The sequence below is a fragment of the Pimephales promelas genome, chromosome 17 (assembly GCF_988280905.1).
Source record: "Pimephales promelas chromosome 17, fPimPro1.hap1.1, whole genome shotgun sequence".
NCBI classification, from domain to species: Eukaryota; Metazoa; Chordata; class Actinopteri; order Cypriniformes; family Leuciscidae; genus Pimephales; species Pimephales promelas.
Window position 1 is genome coordinate 34,055,464 of NC_142785.1, and position 20,543 is coordinate 34,076,006.

Below are 20,543 nucleotides of genomic sequence, written 5' to 3' on the forward strand. Positions count from 1 at the left end.
CGTTCACATGGGTCGTCTCATTCAATACAGCCACTGTTGTTAGTGAGCCGCCGCACATTGAATACTCATATGAGTCAGGCTGCGAATGTAAGTTACGTGCCCGCCCCAGCGCGCTCACGCTTACTAAATAAACGCCTCACCTCCGGCTCCACGTAGCCTACTCTCTACATTCCCAGCACATAGTGGATGCATAACACAAACCCAGTCAAATGTTTGACTGCAGTATATTTTTGCACAAGAATCTCTCAAAAGTGGATTAGTAACATTGCACTTTGTATCCTGAATGCAGTATTTTTTTTTATTATATTATTTTGCTCTGCTCTTTTTATTCAAACCACAAGCTAATTTTTGTAAAAGTGCACTTTTTCTTTCACATTGATCACTTCATTTACCAGTTATCAAGGTTTGGAATTGGGATCCACTTGAATATTTTAAAGTGTGCTCGTTTACATTTTGTATATCATAAGTGGCATTTGAAGAGGTTGTATTGCTTAGTGTTGTTCAGTACAGACTAGAGTGTTAATTTATTCCATACACATTGATGTTCTTCCTACTGTGACATTCTGTTTATGCTCATAAGAAAAATAAAACATATTTTTGGGATGAAATAGCAGTCTCTTTCTGCACAAAACATGTACCGAAACCGAACCGAGACCGTGGCCCAAAAACCGAGGTACGGACCGTACCGTGGGCTATCTGTACCGTTGCACCCCTAATATATATATATACATAATCTATATTATATAAATATAAATATTTTATATATGAATAACACATTTTCTTAAATATATACATGCATGTGTGTGTATTTAAATATACAAAATAATTACATACAGCACACACAAATATATTATGTAAATACAGACTTCTATTTTGGATGCGATTAATTGCAATTAATTTTTGCACAGCCCTAATATATATATATATATATATATATATATATATATATATATATATATATATCAGTCACCTGCAATTATGCAATTATCTTTTTTTTTGCATAGTTTAAAAAAAATAATAAAAAAGAACACAAAGTTGCACAGAAATGATCCTTTAAAAGACGCTTGATGGCTTTTTTATGGTTGTTGATTTCGCCCTGTCGTCCCACGGCCAAACACACAGTAAACACAAGCTAGACAGAAGCAGACGCGCGCGCGCACACACACACACACACACACACACACACATACACACATACACACACACACACTCGCTCTCTGCTCCCAATCATCTTCCAAACCTTCCCTGAAGCAGACAAGCAGAAACGCAGGCAGAACGCCACAATCATCGACTGCAGGCAATCACACCAAACTAAACACGTTACTTTATCAAAGAAACTGTTGCCGGGCAACTTCTGACAGATACGGAAACGAGTCTGCAATTATTTGCCTCTGAGATCATGTTTAAAACATGAGAGTGAAGAAAAGGGCCAGTTCTCCTGCATTAAACAGCAGACGCGGATGTTTTCAGGTCAAACGGCCCTTCGGCGAGACAAATTACCTCCAGACCGGCCAACCCCGCGAGCACACCAGCGCAGGACTCGCTCCGCGGGATTAGCATATCACACGCACAGCCGAGCCGGACGCTCACTGCGCTGTACTGCCATCACAGACTTTAGCAATCATCATAAATTAGGCTTCATCTGAAAGGTTAAACTGAAAAATCCTCCTGTGAGATTAGGCACCGCTACTTCATGGGAAACGCATCTTAAAGTCCCCCTGTAGTGGAAAAAATAAAGCTTTTAAATGTTACTTATATGCGTTTTTAAGACAAACCATGAGTGGACAGCATTGCTGAGTATTTCCTCCTTAAAACTGCAGTGAACCAAAGACAGTCTCAAAAACACGGTTTCTGACGTCACAAACGACCTTGTAACCAATCAGATCAACGTGTGATGGTCAACCAGTGGATCTCTGAGTGAGTGAGTGGAGGCGGGGGTAATTTGCATATTCATAGAACCGCGCATATTAAAAGAGGCACGGGTGTCGAGTTACATTCAAGACATTTTAAGATTTTAACTTTTAAATATGTAGTTTTGGCGAGTTTTAAAGGATAACGGACTTCAGGGGGACTTTAAAACGTTTTAGTGGGCTCCTCCCTTAGTGGGCGGAGTCATTTTTCTAATGTTACAAAATGTACTGCACTGCAACAGGCAGAATGCTGGATCTTACACAGGCTGGTCAAATATTGCGCTCTAAAACAAACATTAATAACAGATTTAAATTGTCAATGCTGGGGAATAACTATTTAAACTGTGTAGTATTCTATTTAAACTTAAATGTTAGTTTTGTTATGTGTTGTTTTGTGATGACCTGACGGGGGACTGCAGATGGAAAGTAGCCCTGGGGCTAATTCTGGCATATTTAAATTACTGAAATGTATATCAATATGCATTGTCCCTTTTAAATAAATAAAAAAATAAAAAAATAAAAATAAATATTGTATAAGTGAGATCATCCATGGCTAGCTGTGCATTAAACCGTTTGAAGGAACTTCGTTACCTCAATGTTAGGTCATGTTAGGTCTAGACAGGAGACGCATCAGATGAGTGTGTATCGCCCGGTGGCTGTTTTTGGTAAATACGCCTAAACAAAAATCTCATTTTTTGTTATATCAACTTCAAATATGGAACAGAACTTGCTAAATATTTTGCTAAATACATTTTGTATAAACAAAGATGTTTAGGTACAGTACATCTCAACAACATTCCTTCAGGATTAAAAGATCCCAAATTTTCCCATTTCTTATTACACTAGTGGAGCTTTGAGTGAAAAGCATGAGTGAGTCTGTGAAGAAATGAGACACGGCGACAGTCGTATAATCGCGTCTCCGTCAGCGTTCAGACTAAGTGCTTCCGGCTCCCCGAACAGAAGAAAGCCACAGACGGCAAACGGCGTGGCTCAAACACTCGTCCTGAACAGACACACTCGCTCAGCCCTCGGAGCGCTGACAAGGTTTGTGTACACGGACCCGCTCCAACAAAACAAAAAACATGTTCTGTTAATGGATGAGTTGTAAACATGCAAACATTGAGCAGGACGAGCATTAGTGTGGGTAACCTCAGGTCTGTTTACAGGCGAGTGCGGTTTGAACACATGTGGGCCGACTGGCTATGAGCTACGTATAGTACAGGCGCATTTGATAGACATTCATAGGACCCAATAAACGGCTCTGGGCATTCGTAAACCAATGTCAGTGAGACGAGGTCTGATGTTATCCCGAGCCGCAGACACAGCACCGGACCTCCGCTCACCTGCTTGGTCTTCGACCTGCTGATCGTGTCCGAGAGAGGTTTCTTCTTCTCCTTCACTGCAGTCTTGGAGAAAAGATCGACAAACTCCTCAAAATCCACGGATGGCTCTTCGATCGTCTCCCATACGAGGGAATGCAAGTCCCTGCAGAGGAAAACAGACATGTTTTACAGATTTAAACAAGCACTCTTGCAGATGAACTCGACTTAAAATAAACCCCTCGATCAAACACAGAACTAAATTAAATGTAGTTCTAGTTAGATGCATCTGGTTTCATAAGTCAAGTCAAGTATATATTAGTGCTGTCAACCGATTAAAATATTTAATCGCGATTAATCGCATTAATGTCATAGTTAACTCGCGATTAATCGCACATTTTTATCTATTCTGATTTCTTTTTGTCACATTATTTTTTTCTCATTTTAATGCTCTTATCAACATGGAAAAGTGGATCGGCTTGTTTAGTGCAAATGTTTTTTTATTATTATTATTGAAAATAACATTGGAATAGTGTTCAATTTCACACTAACATATATAAATAATCTCTCACACAATGTAACACTGTCTATCAATAAAAGGGTGAAAGAAATACTGACGAGGTCCTGATATTGACGAGGGGGTGGAGAATTTGCATCATCTGTGCGCGTGTGTGTGTGTGTTTGCTTGCCCATCATCAAGTGGTGTTTCTGACTGGACGTGCTGCGATGATGATAGCTCAGTTCACAACGACAAAACACAGAGATCACTTGGTCTTGTCAATGGGACAATTTGGCAACATTTTAAAAGTAAACTTTCCATTCAGAATTTTAGGGCATCCATTTCGGCGTCTCGCGCTCGTCATCCACTCAAAACGTAACGTTACTATTTGGCCGGCTCGCAAGCCGAAACGAGTGTGTGCGGCACAAAATTTCCTCGCGCTGTGCTCTGAAACCCTTTCATTTCAATGGCTTGCGCCGCGCGAGGACGTTTTGTTGCTTCTTTGACCAAAGCGCAAGCGGATCTAGACCATAAACAAAACAACAGGCACGCCGCACACACACGTTTCGGGCTTTGAGTGGATCGATGACGAGTGCGAGACGCCGATCCTGTCGTGTCCTGTTGCAAAAGCATGTGAAAACTACAGTTTGCTAGGACAAAAAGACCGTTAATAGCGCGATAAAAAATTAACGTCGTTAAAATGGGTTTGCGTTAACGCTGTTAATAACACGTTAAACTGACAGCCCTAGTATATATATATTTATATAGCACTTCACTCAAAACATAATAACAATGTTCGTTTCTTAGTGGAAAAACATCTACATCACTACTGACCCAAACGCACCAGAAAAGAGCTCAAAATCATGTAAATAAGCCACAGAAGAAACATTTGTTGTGTTGAACTATTTCCAGTAATTTCGTTTGATTTGTTAATTGCAAAAAAGTCTGTAAATGTTGCCAATAAACCTGATTTGCAATGGGGGGTGAATAATTTCGATTGCAACTATATAAAGCACAGTAATTATAGTATTTTGGCTATTAGCATGATGATTTTTGAAAGCAGAACAGATCAAAATGAGGAAATGGTTGTAAAGCAGAAGTACTTTTTGGTGTTCAGCTGAATGCGTGTCCAGTACAGCGGTTTCATGGGTCTCGGCGGCTCCACAAGGCTCTTGCGAGGAGGTTTCTCATGTACCGCTCCTAATGCGAACAGACCCAGCGGCAGCGGAGGCGGCAAAGAGCCCAAACCAAAGGTCAGAGGAGGCGCAGAGGCTCCGGGAGCCAAAGGTGGAGGTGGTGGTGGAGGAGGTGCAGACAGACCAGACAAAGGAGGTGGAGGAGGAGGCGCACTGATTCCTGGTAAAGGAGGTGGAGGAGGGGGCACCGCTCCTGGTAGAGGAGGTGGTGGAGGAGGGGGCAGCGCTCCTGGTAAAGGAGGTGGAGGAGGAGGCGCACTCATTCCTGGTAGAGGAGGTGGTGGAGGTGGTGCTCCTGGTAAAGGAGGTGGAGGAGGTGGCGCACTCATTCCTGGTAGAGGAGGTGGTGGAGGAGGTGCTCCTGGTAAAGGAGGTGGAGGAGGTGGCGCACTCATTCCCGGTAAAGGAGGTGGAGGAGGAGGGGGCATCATTCCTGGCAAAGGAGGTGTCGCACCCATTCCTGGAAAATGAGGTGGAATAGAAGCTGCCCCTGGTAAAGGAGGTGGTGGAGGAGGAGGAGGAGGCACCAAAGCACCCGGCTGCTGCTGACAGACGCAAACAAAAGCTTGAGAACCAACCTGAGACTGAGAGCAGGAGTCACTCCCTCCGGGCGCCTGCGCCTCCACAGGAGGCACTTTAAACCTAAAGCTCTCGTCTACAGGAGACGTTTGCACCGACTTGGCCTCCAGAGGAAGCAGCGCAAAGTTTTCTGTCTGCAGGTCCACGTGGCAGACGTCAGGCATGAGGCCCTCCTCCCCCCCGCACTCCTGGTCCTGTGTTATGACCTCCCGCTCCAGCAGGGGGGGCTGCTTCTCCAGCTCCGCGATCTTATTGCGCAGTGCCTCGATCGTTTGCTCCAGCTGCTCGATCACGCAGACGTGCTCCTGCTTCAGACTCACCGTCTTCAGCACAGACTCCTCCTGCAGAGAGAGAAGGGGGAGAGAGAAAGGAGGGGGGGGGGTGATGAGAAGCAGATAAACGTAACGGACAGAAACAGACATAAATCTGGGTTTCTCTTACACTTAAGTCACTGGTGTCACCTCTACCAAAAGTGCACCTCCTCATCCTCAACCAAAAGTGCACCACCTCCTCCTCTACCATCAAAAGTGCACCTCCTCCTCTACCACCAAAAGTGTACCTCCTCCTCCTCTACCAAATGTGCACCACCACCTCCTCCTCTACCAAAAGTTCACCACCTCCTCCTCCTCTACCAAGTGCACCTCCTCCTCCTCTACCAAATGTGCACCACCACCTCCTCCTCTACCAAGTGTACCTCCTCCTCCTCTACCAAAAGTGCACCACCTCCTCCTCCTCTACCAATGGGCTTTATGCACAGCTGCACTACTTCCTGAACTTCAGCCAGCTCCTTGTTTCCTGTCTGCCATTATTGGTCAAATTGATTAATTCAGGTGTGCTTGACCTCAGTAGTCATGGCAACAATAATCAGACACACCTGAATTAATCTATTTGGCCAATAATGGCAGACAGGAAACAAGGAGCTGGCTGAAGTTCAGGAAGTAGTGCAGCTGGGCATAAAGCCCATTGTGCACCTCCTCTACCAAAAACGCACCTCCTCCTCCTCTACCAAAAGTGCACCACCTCCTCCTCCTCTACCAAAAGCGCACCTCCTCCTCCTCTACCAAAGTGCACCACCTCCTCCTCCTCTACCAAAAGTGCACCACCTCCTCCTCCTCTACCAAAAGCGCACCTCCTCCTCCTCTACCAAAGTGCACCACCTCCTCCTCCTCTACCAAAAGTGCACCACCTCCTCCTCCTCTACCAAAAGCGCACCTCCTCCGCCTCTACCAAAGTGCACCACCTCCTCCTCCACCAAAAGTGCACCTCCTATTCCTCTACCAAAAGTGCACCACCTCCTCCTCTTCCACCAAAAGTGCACCTCCTATTCCTCTACCAAAAGTGCACCTCCTCCTTCTCCACCAAAAGTGCACCTCCTCCTTCTCTACCAAAAGTGCACCTCTTCCTCTACCAGGACTAAGTTCACTCCCCCTCTACCAAAGTACACCTTGATGTGTGTGTGTAAACTTTCAACAGAGTCTACTAGTGGTCTATAATCCTCTAATGAAGCACTGAAGTCTGCAGTAATGCTGCCCTCTGCTGGTCACTCACACTCTAGCACTCCCGCTGTATGTGTCTGTGTGTTTGTGAGAGAAAGAACAGTAATGCTGCCCTCTGCTGGTTATAATAAAGAACTCCTGCTATGTGTGTGTGTGTGTGTCTGTGTGAGAGAAAGAACAGTAATGCTGCCCTCTGCTGGTTACACTAAAGTACTCCTGCTGTGTGTGTAAGCAGTAATGTGTGTGTGTCTGTATATGTAAAGTAATGCTGCCCTCTGCTGGTCACTCACAGTGAAACACTCCTGAAACACTGTGTGTGTGTGTGTGTGTGTGTGTGTGTGTGTGTGTGTGTGTGTGTGTGTGTGTGTATACAGTATATACACACAGTAATGCTGCCCTCTGCTGGTCACTCACACTGAAACACTCCTGCTGTGTGTGAACAAACTCTGGGAACTATTAAACCTCCATTGAGCAGCAAAGCAGTGGAGGTGAACCACACACTCAGCCAAATATGATAGAAGATTCTCATGCTTCCATCAATAAACCCCAGACAGACAGAAGAGCCGAACACACACTTTCTGCACTTCAAGACTATTTTAATGAGATTTGTCATGGGAACACGGAGCTTCAACTTCAATATCTGAAGTCATGAGAATACATGTTCATAGAGATGTTAATGAGAGAAGACACACCTGAATTTGCCGAATTTCTTCTTCCTTTTGTTTCGTAATTTCTGAGACGACAGCTTGATGCTCTAAAACACACACACACACACTCATAAACTCATAAACTCAATATGTACTGTAAATATGAATATATAGTTGTGAATGTAGATGAGAAATCTCAGTAAACGCACAACAGATGCAATCATCCTTCAATATGCAGTCAGTTATTAAATTTGATCGCTATGGATATGAGGACAGATGTTGGTGTGGATGGAGCGAGAATGGTTGCTAGGCAACATTAGTAAACAAACAGCAGCACGTGAGAAAGAGAGCCTTAAATGAGCTACAATGTTTTAATTTCCCTGAAGTGATGATGTAATTTGACTCTGATGACGATGTTAAACGACACAGATGTGATTGAGTTACTCACCCTCCTGCTCCTCAACCGCTGCAAACCACCAGTGAGAGAAATAATCTAGTTTAGACACTCTACGAGAGCAACCTTGCATAATTAAGATTATTTATGTTTTTACAGAAGTCTCTTCTGCTCACCAAGACTGCCTTTTCTTATCAAAAATACAGTTAAACCGTGAAATTGCAAATTCAAATCAGTGTTTTCTATGCGTTTCGCAGTAAACTGATCAAAAGTGACAGTAAAAACAGTAATAATGTTACAAGAGATTTTATTTCAAATTAACTTTCTGTTCATCAAAGAATCCTGATAAATAAAATGCACCACAGTTTTCATAAAAATATGACCTGTTTTTCCTCAACATTAATAATAATCATTGCATCACACAGGGTCAAATGAAATGAGCACTTGAAATTCTTTAATATAAAGTTAATATTATATGAAATGTTTTATAGGTTTGTGATTCCAACATTTGAGTGATTCAAATGCGATTTAACCATTTTCTGACGATACACAACATAAAAAATATGAATAACTTTTCTGTTTGAATAAGACAGAGCGCTGGCGCTTGCAACGCCAAGGTCATGGGTTCGATTCCCAGGGAGAGCAAGAGTAAATGTATTGTAAATAAATGTAAATGAACGCTTCCGTGTGACGAAAGCAGTCAGAACTAAACTTGAGAGAATGGAGTGAGATCTTCCCGCCATCTTGCCCAAAAATTTTTTTTGACCTTGATTTAACCAGGAAAATCTCTCTTTCACAGGAGAGCCAAATAATGTCACTTCCTGGGAGTCACCACTTTAGGCATGATTTGAATAGGGACAAACCCATGCTGGATTGATGACTGCAGTTCCTCCACTGGCCACTAGAGGCGCTGCAGAAGAGACTCAGTCCCATTGACCTGCATGTAAAAACGCGGCCAAGATGGCGACGGACGGCTCCGCCCACTTTGGGCTTCAGAAACACTACGGGTGACGTCACACACACACTTCGCACATATGCTTTTACAGTCTATGGCTTATAGAGAGTGTTCCTACCGTCCTCTGTGTATTTGGGCTCGGGCCGCTCGTCTCCGGGTCGGGTCGGGAGCCACAGGCTCCTCAGATGTCCAGGCAAACGCTCCAGCGATGGAGGCGGCTGGCTCACTGCCGCCCATGTGTACAGCTGATCATGCTGGGGGGAGAGAGAGAGTGTATTTAAATATAACATTGTGTTACACAGTCATGCTTATAAAGCTAATTTGAAATTGAGAGAGAGAGAGCGAGAGTTCTGAAACATGGTTTCCAGATCACGCTGAGTGTTGTGAGCTGAGATTCAGATATGCTAATGAGCGTTTGGTTTCCCACCAATCAGAGCTGAGAAGCTCTCAGAGAGGCGGGGCTTAGAGAGACTCAATCCTTGATGGAAGCATTGAAAACAAGAGCTGGAGTGGAGGTTATGAGGACATTACAGTGTTTTTGACATTGTAAAGCTGCTTTGAAACAAATCTGTATTGTTTAAAGTGAATAAACACAGTGACATGCTTGAAGATGAAGGAATGAGTTCAAAAGCTGAAAACTGAACTGAGGCTCAGATGTTGGAACAGCGCCTCACACAGGCCAGGATGAGGAACAGCGCCTCACACAGGCCAGCATTTGCAAATAAAAATAATTTTACAAGATCAATTTTCAAAATTAGGCATTTTTTATTTTAATAACATCTAATTCAAGTAACAAGTAATTAACAACCCTTTTTGGTCAAAGTTTTACGGTTAAAAAGAAACAAATTAAACAACAAAATTACACATACAAAAATGGAATGGGAACATAAATTTAAAAACTTTCAAAATATTAATATTTATTCAAAAAATATTAATAAACCGTATTAATGACACTAAAATAAAGGTGCACTGTAGTCCACATGAACCCTGGAACCAAACTTTATAGAGAACAACCAAACGAACCGACACTCTACCGACTAACTCTCAGACGCTGATCAGGGATCTATGACCTGCTCGTGAACTCAGAGGTCAGAGGTCAGACCTGCAGGAGCTCGCTGTGGGCGATCGAGCCGGACCGGGTCCAGTCGTGTTCCTCCGTCCTCTTCATGACCACTGATCACATGACCTGCATCCTCTCATCCCGCACCGCTGCCCATCGCCGTGGCAACAAGCACACGTGCAGCGAACACACACACATGCACTTCAGTCGCTGGTGCTGTCGGTCTCCATGTTAAACCTCAGATGCGTGACTCAGCGGAAACACACACACACACACACTGATATCCGGCCCTAGCGCGGCTCAGTCCCGCGTCACCAGATAACAACACGATTCTGACCCGTTGACGATCCTGCAGTGAGATCAGGTTACATTAACGAGAGAGAGAGAGAGAGAGAGAGAGAGAGAGTGATGCAGTGGAGGGTTTGCGTACTGGAGAACAACATTATTCACTAAATGACGTCGTACACTGAAGAGGAGCCAATCAGAGAGCTCCGATTTACATGCGCCGAGCCAGTACTGTAAATAAGTAAAGAAAGTGCTACACTCACTTTCACACTCTCACTCACTCTCACACACACACACACACACTCACAGCAACATTCTAAAAATAATTGTTCTATACACTCCAATATTCAGGCTAACAGCGGCAGGCGTATCAGACTGCTCGTCAGCAGATGCTCGGACGGTTCTCAGCTTCTTGGGAATAAGATGATGATGCAGAGCTATTTCTGGTCAGAGCCAATCACAAACAAAAAGCAGATCACATGATGCCAACCAGAGCCAATAAGAGGAGAAAAAAATGCGTTCATTCATTAGTGTGTCTAAACCTCCAATCCAAAGATTTAAACTTGAGCTCAGTTCAGGCTGAATTACCTGCTCAAGAAACTGTCAATTCTCAAAACCAGCCGACAGAAAACAAGACACCAAAACCATAAAATGATAATAAAATAAATAAAATATGGAGCAAAAACGATAAATCCGTTCGAACAGATGCTGGAAAATAAATAAGCACTACTTTAGTTTTCAAGGACCACAATCAGAGATCACACTTATCAAACAATATCTTTAGTATATTTTTAACTCAAATTACAAATATAACGCATCCAAAATACAACTTACAGTGTATTTTATTATATATATTAAATACAAAGTTGATAATGGTTACTACTGTTCAATAATATTTTATATTATAACGTTGGTGTACTTGGTATCGAGAAAAGGTCTGCTGGGGGTTTATCAGTGATCATTTAGCCTAAAAATATTGTTAAAAGAAATTTCATTTTGCATTTAAATAACTCAAGCACTTTTCAAAGTACATTTTCATAAATATGGCAGTTTTCCAGGACTAAGAGTACTTGAAGTTGACTTTGAAATTTAAGCACCTTGAACGAACCCTGTAATTAGCATAATGTCCGTCTGTGGTCCTGATTGGCTGAACAGTGTATCTTAGCTCCGCCCACAAACACTGTAGTGTAATCTGAGACTGGGAGAGTTCAGCTCGTGTTGTTCGTGTCGAGGAGACGCTGTTTTCTGAGATTGATTGGGAAATCAACAGCGGTATTCGGTGTGAAGAGGTACAGCGGCCAGCCGCGTAACGCAGTGAGTGTGAGGTGTAGCGGACTCACGTGGAACTTGGGCCCGATGTGTGTGCTGCTGCCGCTGGGCTCCCGGAAGCAGTCGCTGAAGGGCAACAGCAGACCCAGAGCCAGGATCCGGGAGCAGATCCTCTCCACCTCCTCCGGCTCGCTGCGCTCCTGCTGCTGGAAGAACCGCTCCAGCAGCGTCCGGCCTGCACACACACACTAATGTTAGCATATTCTGATCTGAATTACACACTATCACGCGGACAGTTTAATATGCAAAGGATGCTTGATTGCATTGCACTATGGAATAAAAGATACATTTAGCATTTTTATGCATTAAAAAGAAAAAGCAGTAAAAAGTCATATTAATTAGTCTCCAAACTATCGGTATCGTCATTTATAATGTTCGATGAATTAATAAAAATTCAAAACGGATAAAACACCCTTCAACCATGTTATGAGTGTTGGTGTTGCATAGTTTGTCCACCAGAGGGCGCTCTGGATTTAGTGCATCACTCAGTAGTAGATTTTAGATATTGGGACTAAGTTTCATATCTTCATATCTTTTATACATTTTATTTATCAGAACTTTAACATAATTTGATGTTCCTCTGTTTTGTTGTAACAATAAAAACAATCAAGTTTATTTTTAAACTGCATCATCATTTTAGTGAGGCTGAGGATAAATAAATAACTACAAATAACTAATGTTAGGGAAATCTGTTTGTTTTGTTACGCGTTTCTGGACTTTATGGTCAAAAGTTTTAGATCGGTAAGATTTTTTTTATTTTTTATTTTTTATTGACATTGCAAGACGTAAAACACACTTTTGGTCATATTGTACAACATATTTGTCCTTGTCCTACCGGTAAGATTTTTTATGTTTTTACTTCTGCTCACCAAGGCTGCAATTATTTGATAAAAAATTCCAAAAAAAAAAACAGGAATATTGTGAAATATTATTACAATTTAAAAACAGCGTTTTTCTATGTGAATATATAGTGAAGTGTAATTTATTCCTGTGATCAAAGCTGAATTTATCATCATTACTCCAGTCTTCAGTGTCACATGACCCTACAGAAATTATTATAATATGATGCTCAAGAAACATTTATGATTATTATCCATGTTGAAAACAGTTTTTTACATTTTTATTTCAGGATTCTTTGATGAATAGAAAGTTCAAAAGAACAGAAATGATCTGAAATGGAAAGCTTTTGTAACATTAATCACAAGTTTGGGGTCAGTAAGAATTTATTTTTTATTTTTGGGGAAAAGAAATTAGAAAATACTTTTATTCATCAAGGATGAGTTAAATTGATCAAAAGTTACAGTAAAGACATTGATAATGTTAGAAAATATTATATTTTAAATAAATGCTGTTATTTTGAACGTTCTGTTCATTATAGAATTTTTTTTTGGGGGGGGGGGGAAATGGTACACGACTGTTTTCAACATTGAAAATAATAATTTATGTTTTTTGAGCATAAAATCAGCATATTAGAATGATTTCTGAAGGATCATGTGACACTGAAAACTGATGTGTAATCAGCAACAGTAATGATGTGGAAAATTCAGCTTTCAAAGTACATTTTAAAATAGAAAACAGTCATTTAAAATTGTCTTAATATTTCACAATATTACTGTTTGTCTTTTTTTTTTTTTTCATCAAATAAAGCAGCCTTGGTGAGCAGAAGAGACTTCATTTAAAAACATAAAAAATCTTACTGATCTAAAACTTTTGACCGGTAGTGTATATATCAGCCGATATATCAGATTTATTAAATCACCAAATATTTGTATCGTATCGGCCTTAAAAGTCCTTTATCGGTCGGGATCTACAACACATTCAGGAATGTTAGTCCATTAGTTCCTGAGGAACACGGAGTGTGTCAGCGCTGTAATTTCTGCAGTGCACACACACACACACACACACTGTTGTGAATGAGTCACTGCTGCAGTGCTTCAGCTCTCAGTCTCACACACACACACACACAGAGTCACATGATCACTGCGCGCTCCCGCATCAAAGAACAACACACAATCCGGTCTGAAGCTTCCGGCTCACTGTAACCCAGACCCGACACACACACACACACACACACACACCGTCTGCTGTGGAAGCTGGTTTCCACACGGAACAAGAAAATAAAAATAATTTTGAGAAGTTGCAGTTACCTGTTTTTTTTTTTAGAAACTCAATTGCAGGGGAAAAAAAAAACGATACATCTAATATAATTTACAATTCTGCAGGAAAAAAAAAGTCATAACAAGAAATACAGTAATAATTGCAAGAAATAAAGTCCAAATTGTGTGATATAAACTTACATTTGTGGGGGAAAAAAGTCAAAATTGTGAGAGATTTATTGAAATATATATTTCAAAATACTTGGAATTGCAATGAAGTTAGAGTGGCAACAAATAAAGTCACACAATTGTTTGATATAAAATAGAAACGACCAGAAACCGTCAAAATGGCGGGAGAAAACCCCAATATTTCACAATTCTCAGAAAAAAAGCAGAATTGTCAGATATAAACTCAACAGCAATACAGTCAGAATTGCAATATAGAAATTCTTTAACATTAGTTTATCCGCATGTTTTCTTTTTGGATAAAAAAAATAAAAATTATCTGCAACAAACAGAATCTTGGCGATTCTATCCAGCAGTTATTTTATACAATATCCTCAAACGCACATTAAAACATGGCAAAAGTAAGAATTGCAATTAATAAATTCATAATTGCGTACAATTACTTTAAATGTTTTAATTCCACGGCAGAAACGAGCTTCCCGAGTCTGAGGATGTTTTCAGAGACTCTCGAGTTTACAGCTCATTAACCTCATTAGCATGTCAATAAGAACAAAGAACACGGTCAGAGAGCCAAGACACAGCCAGGTGCATCATGGGAGATGTAGTTCTGCTGTCTCTCGGGATGAATGACATCAGTGAGCTTATCAATGTTTGTCGTTTTAATGGATCAGCATTGAGCCGATGAGGAGTTCAGTGTGAGAAAAGACAGGAGCATTAGCCTGGAGCAACAGAAACCAGACACACACACACACACACACACACACACACACGGGCGACTGGCAAGCGTTTAGAGAGATTTGACGTGGTGTGTGCGTAACCCGACGTGCCATGAGAAGAGAACAAGAGGAGTAAGAGCGAGTGTAAAGCTGAAGGAAGCGGTTTACAGCAAAGAAACAACGCTCACACACACACACACACACACAGGGCACAAAAACAAAAATTTTCATCCTCATTTGGAAAGAAAAAAACATCTTCAAGATGTCAAGATGCATTTACTTGAAAAGCAAAATTCACCAAATATATTTTTCTGAAAAATGTATCAAAATAAAGTGAAAAAAAGGAGGAAAACTGCCAATGGACACAGAAAGATAGACTTTATTTAAAAGAAAAACAATAATTGTCACTTAACTTTGATCAATTTCTCAAATAACTAAACTTAATATCTTCAGCCACGCAGCGTACCCAGTGAATACATCTGGATTTAAAAAAGTTTAGATGTTTGTGCTGTAAAACGAGTCAAACACTGAGCGAGAACGTCATATCTCAGAGAGTCTGTAATGTACAATACATGTCTGATATTACAGCGGCTCCTCTGATTGGCTGATTAGCTTCACTCTTAAATATAATGTGCTTTATTGGCATCAACGGTCCACGGAGTGCCTTAAACATCCACAGAACCATTACAGTGCTTTACTGTGTCCTTTATATTAAAATCACCAAGAACAGAAGAACAGGACTAGAGTCACATGACGTCTCTAGCGTTTATCCGGCGGCCGGCTCCATCGACCCGCATCTCGGCGCTCGATTCAGTCTAACATGTGCTCTGAGCTTCAGCATCCTCTCGCCACCTGATTGGCTGAGAGCGAGCGAGTGATGTCACTAATGGACAAGAGTCCTCAGGGTCTGATCAGCACGATGCCATCTGCTCGCGTGTGTGTGTGTGTGTGTGTGTGTGTGTGTGTGTGTGTGTGTGTGTGTGTGTGTGTGTGTGTGTGTGTGTGTGTGTGTGTGCGTGTGTGTGTTAGACCCAGAGAAAAGAAGGGATCCAGATCCTCAATTACACTATATATACACACTGCAGCATATTATATATATTATATACTATAGTTATACTTGTATATAAGCTCACGATGAACACAAACCCCAGGACTAACACTAGCGCTCACAGTTCGTGTTCGGAAGTGTTAAAGTTGATCGCCACACTGATCTAGAATCAGACTGACGTCACGTGAGTGTTTACATGCACTGATCTGTCAATTCAGGAAGTTCTGCTTATATGAAGCCTAAGCTCTGAAATCTGATTGACATATTTGTGTACATGTTCATTACATTAATTCTGAAGAAAACGGTCAAAATGAATGAGTTTATATTTTAAACAAGAAAAATAAAGTGTCCGTTAGTCAGAAATATTTATTCTCGTTTTAAGCACAAACTCACTTAATTGTGATAAATAATCATTTTGGTTTTGCTCTTCCAGTAAATTGAAAGATTTCAACTAAACAAGACAGAAATACTGAGGAAGAACATCAGCTTATTTTGCACAACGAGTTCACTAACACAAAGAGCTCTGCCTTGGACTTCCCATAATGCCTCACTCCAGGACAGAGACATGAGTGTGAGTTCTGTATAGTATGAATCAAATCAAACATCCGCCATGTTGTTATTGTCATGTGACCTACGGTGTCACTTCACCTCCATTCAGAGATATTATTATAAACTACCATCAACAAAGATTAATACTGGAACTAATGCATTGATTAATGTCAGTTCTTGTTTAACCAATTAAAGTCTGACCAATAAGTCATAAAAAATATATTTTTAAGTCAGAAAATAAGTCAGAAAAAGATATTTTTTAATAGAACGGTTTATTAAACCTTTAAATAAATAAATGTGAGATTTTTCCTGAGCATCATATTTTGACACTTTAGAGATATAAGAAATTTGTGAAGTAAATATTATACAGTAGGCCTTACAGGGTTAAACGCACCAAATCCCACTAATATTGTATCTTCATTTCATTTTAAAAACTCCTACAGCAACACTCACTTTTTTTCCAAGTACAAATATTATGTAAAAAAAGTTGCATCCGTTAAAATTAGTAAATGCACTGTGAACTAACATTAAATAAATGTTCTTGTATATACATATAGGACTGTTAAACACAACCAAGGTTGAACCAAAGTGCTTCACATAAAAATTAAAAACACGGACACACACAGACCAATAATAGATAACACATATAAAACACCACATCTAACCCTTTACACTACCAACATTAGCCAGCTTTCAACCAATTCTTACGCTATTACAGGAAAGACCTGGTCGCATTATAGGCGTTTGTTCAAGGCACTAGTCTAGTAGTTTTTGATTCTTCTCATCGCTCATTATTAGTTCATGCATTAGCTAATGCACTGTAAACTAACATAAGAAAGGTTAATAAATGTATTGCTCATTATTAGCTAATGTGAAGAAGCGAGAGCTCACGGTGAACTGTCGCCGGTGTCGAGCCTCACCTGTGAACACCTCCTGAAAGCCGCATGCCGGAGCCTGGGATGCAGACGGTGTCCGCGCGCGGCCCGTCCTCAGCGTTCCCTCCGAGCCGCCGTACTCCAGATAGGCAGCTGACCCGCCGGCTTTCGGCGCCCGGATGTCCTCGGTCCAGTCCGCGGACCGGCTGATGGGTCCGGTGATGCTGTGCGAGCGCTGGCGCTGGAGCCGCCTCCTGTCGGGCCGAGGGGCCCGGGGACTGTGTGTCGGCGACGGGACCGGCGAACACGAGGGAGAGCTCAGCTGACGCGTCGTGGTCTTGATGTACGACGTGCTGATTGGTGGATACGGCTTCACCGAGGACTTCAGGAGCCGCGTGGCTAAAGGGCTTTCCGTGTGCGACGGGAACGTCACGCTAGTCTTCCGCCGCGGCTCGTCAGCGCTCACACACTCCACCGACCCCGCCGAGAGCGTGTCCGTGCTCGGGGCCGAATCCTCCTCGGCTTCAACCGCGCTCTCGAAAGAAGCGCTGAGGTCCGGGAAGCTGGTCGTCATGGCAACCGTGGGGTCGGGAACAGGGGGGTCGGGATCTTTTGTGACGCCGCCACAAAGGCCCTCGTCCGAGTCTCCATTCACTCCATTCACAGCCGGGATCTGCGTCTCGCTGACGAAAGAAAGAACAACACACACAGTGTGAGCAACACGCAGTAAACACACTGCAGAAATAATGCCCTTCTTACTTTCCAGTACAAATATCATAAAATTACTAAATCAAGAAGCATTTACTAGAGGAGGAAAATGACATTAGATATTATCTCTTGTTTTCTGTGTATTTAAATCTAAATGAAGTGAGTTTGGGCTTGAAACAAGTAAAATTTGATAAGTGAAACTGATAATCCAGGTTTGGTTATATTGATTTTATTGTTTCTTTGTATGGTTGTGTAGGGCTTTTTATGTATGTATTGTTTTACTGTACAGCACTTTGCGTCCATTTCTTTTGGATTTTAAAGTGCTCTATAAATAAATCTTGTTGTTGTGTTGTTGTAAAATGATCTGTCAATGGGGTCAGAAACATAATGTTAATTCAAACAGAAACTAGACTATGTTTCTGACGCCATTGGCAGATCATTTTACTTGTTTTAAGCACAAACTCACTTCATTTTGAAACAAAACATTCTTATCCTCCTCTAGTAAACGCTTCTTGATTTAAGAATCTTTAGATATTTGGACTGGAAACGAGACACAAACACTGAGTAAGAAGAGCATATCTGCAGTGTGTGATGGACAGTCATCATCAGGGAAATCTCAGCGGTTGTGAATATGATACGCCGATGTTTGGCCAGATGAGAAGTTTATCTTTTTACTCATGTGTGAACCACAAAACCCTGGGTCACATGGGCCAATTTTTGAAATTAGGATTTATACGTCATAACGAGAAAATGTCCATGGAACATGATCTTAATATCCTAATGAATCTCGGCATAACAGAAAAATTGATAAGTTTGGTAACACTTTACAATAAGGTTTATTAGTCAACATTAGTTAATGTATTTACTAACATGCACTAACCATGAGCAATACATTTGTTACTGCATTTGTTCATCTTTGTTAATGTTAGTTCATGAAAATACAGCTGTTCATCATTTGTTCATGTTAGTTCACGGTGCATTAACTAATGTTAACAAGATTTCAATCAAGTATTAGTAAATGTTGAAAATAACATTAACAAAGATTAACAAATGCTGTATATGTGCTATTCATTATTAGTTCATATTAACTAATGTTAACTAACGAACCTTATTGTAAAGTGTTACCCTTACTTTTATTGTAACTCCGTTCTGCGTACATATATACAGCCTTCAAGTTTTTTCATTTACTCACAAAAATAAAAGCCGATTTTCTCATTGTTTTTACACCTCAGCTCAGCCAAATATGATCATTTACTAACAAACCATCAATGGAAAGCTTATCAATTTAAAAACCCAGTGTCGCATACCTCTTCTCGGAAAACCTCAGAGTAAAACTGGGAGTAAAGACAGTGTTTTACCCATCATTTCATAAGTGTATCATACCTCAGTGTTTTCATTTCCCTTGTTTCTGCATAACGCACAGTGAAAAGCCGTAGTGTGTGAAACGCCACACAAATAAACTTGCCTTGCCTTGCCTAGGCTAGCGGGACAGGCTTCCAGCACCGTGAAGGGCTCGGGAGAGTCCGGAGTCGGGGTGTTTTCCATGCGCTCCCTTTCCCACGGGATCTGGATGTCGCTGAGCATCACTCCCTGCTGGATCCGGATGGCCTGCTGGATGTCCGCCAGCAAATCCTCCTGCTCGGCGGCCGAGTGGAAGCTGTACATGTCGGTGTCGGAGCCCGAGCTCCGGACCTTCTCCTCGTCCTCGGGCCCGTCGGGAAGCAGACACACACGAGGCCTGTCGGGCTCGGCGTCGGAGTGTCCGAGCTCATCGTCCCCGGAGAGGTCCGGTGTTTTGGCGGCGGACTGGGCGCTGTCCAGCTCATCCAGCGCATCTTCTCTGGAGGCGCTCAGGAAGCCCTTGGCCTTCGTGTTCTTGCGCTTGCGGATGTGAGGGAACACCGAGGATCTGTCCGATTTGCTTTTCTTCTTCCCTCCCTCCCCCGCTCTCCCGTGGGCTTTCTTCCCTTTCTTCACGCCCTCGTGAGCCCCGCTCTCATCCGCCGCCGCTGCTGCATCCCGCTTTAGCTTCCCGTCCTGGTTTCCCATGATCAGCGGCTCTCTCACGCCATGTCTGTGTCTCGCGTGCTCGCTCTCGGGTGATGATGAGGAGGAGGATGATGATGACGAGGAGAGGCGTGAGGAAGCTGTGACGAAGGAGAGATACAGAAGCTCGCTCTCGCTCTCCTCCCGATCAAATCCGGGAAGGGAGGGGCGTGGGTCCCGGGGGACGTGCGCGCGCGCCTGTGTGTGTGTGCGTTGATCCTCACTGTGTGTGCGGGGGAAGATGAGCCGCTGTCGTCGGCCCAGGCTCAAGGCCTCCAGAAGCTTGTGTCTGATCACGGGAAGCTCCAGCTTCTGCATCGTCTAAAACACACACACACACACACCAGCTGCAGGGACAAACATCAATATTAAACTGATTTACACTGAAATATAAAGTACCTGTTAATTAACCTCATTTGAGATCATTGATTTTAATATTAAATATAAATGTGTGTGTTTTAAGACAAGCATCAGTGTGTTAATGAACAGCTTCACTTTACACTCAGAAATATAAACTAGCTTTTCATGTGGAGTCTTTCCTTTTTTTTCCCTCATTCAAGCTTTAAACCCTTATTTCAGCTCATTATTAAAAAAAAAAGTGTTTTGATTGACAGCAGTTTCAAATGAGACTGATATGAGATAATGCTGAA

The 20,543-nt window shown here is 42.0% G+C and overlaps 1 protein-coding gene across 3 annotated transcripts in view; it reads right to left on the reverse strand.

Moving 5' to 3' along the window:
* Nucleotides 1-20,240, reverse strand: part of fmn2b (formin 2b) — a 40,001-nt gene extending 19,761 nt beyond the window's left edge. Inside the window, exons 1-9 of one of the 3 annotated variants that reach the window (XM_089122443.1) lie at nucleotides 19,313-20,240; nucleotides 17,185-17,822; nucleotides 11,681-11,844; nucleotides 9,114-9,249; nucleotides 8,095-8,112; nucleotides 7,692-7,753; nucleotides 5,130-5,844; nucleotides 4,832-5,096; nucleotides 3,254-3,395 (exon numbers count right to left, since the gene is read on the reverse strand). In XM_089122443.1, the coding sequence (XP_088978569.1) occupies nucleotides 3,254-3,395; nucleotides 4,832-5,096; nucleotides 5,130-5,844; nucleotides 7,692-7,753; nucleotides 8,095-8,112; nucleotides 9,114-9,249; nucleotides 11,681-11,844; nucleotides 17,185-17,822; nucleotides 19,313-20,211 (3,039 nt within the window). In that variant the 5' untranslated portion in view covers nucleotides 20,212-20,240. Of the gene's footprint in view, nucleotides 1-3,253; nucleotides 3,396-4,831; nucleotides 5,845-7,691; nucleotides 7,754-8,094; nucleotides 8,113-9,113; nucleotides 9,250-11,680; nucleotides 11,845-17,184; nucleotides 17,823-19,312 lie in introns of all 3 variants that reach the window. The other 2 variants (XM_039683312.2, XM_039683314.2) reach the window with 2 other exon arrangements.
* Nucleotides 20,241-20,543: the final 303 nt, after the last annotated feature.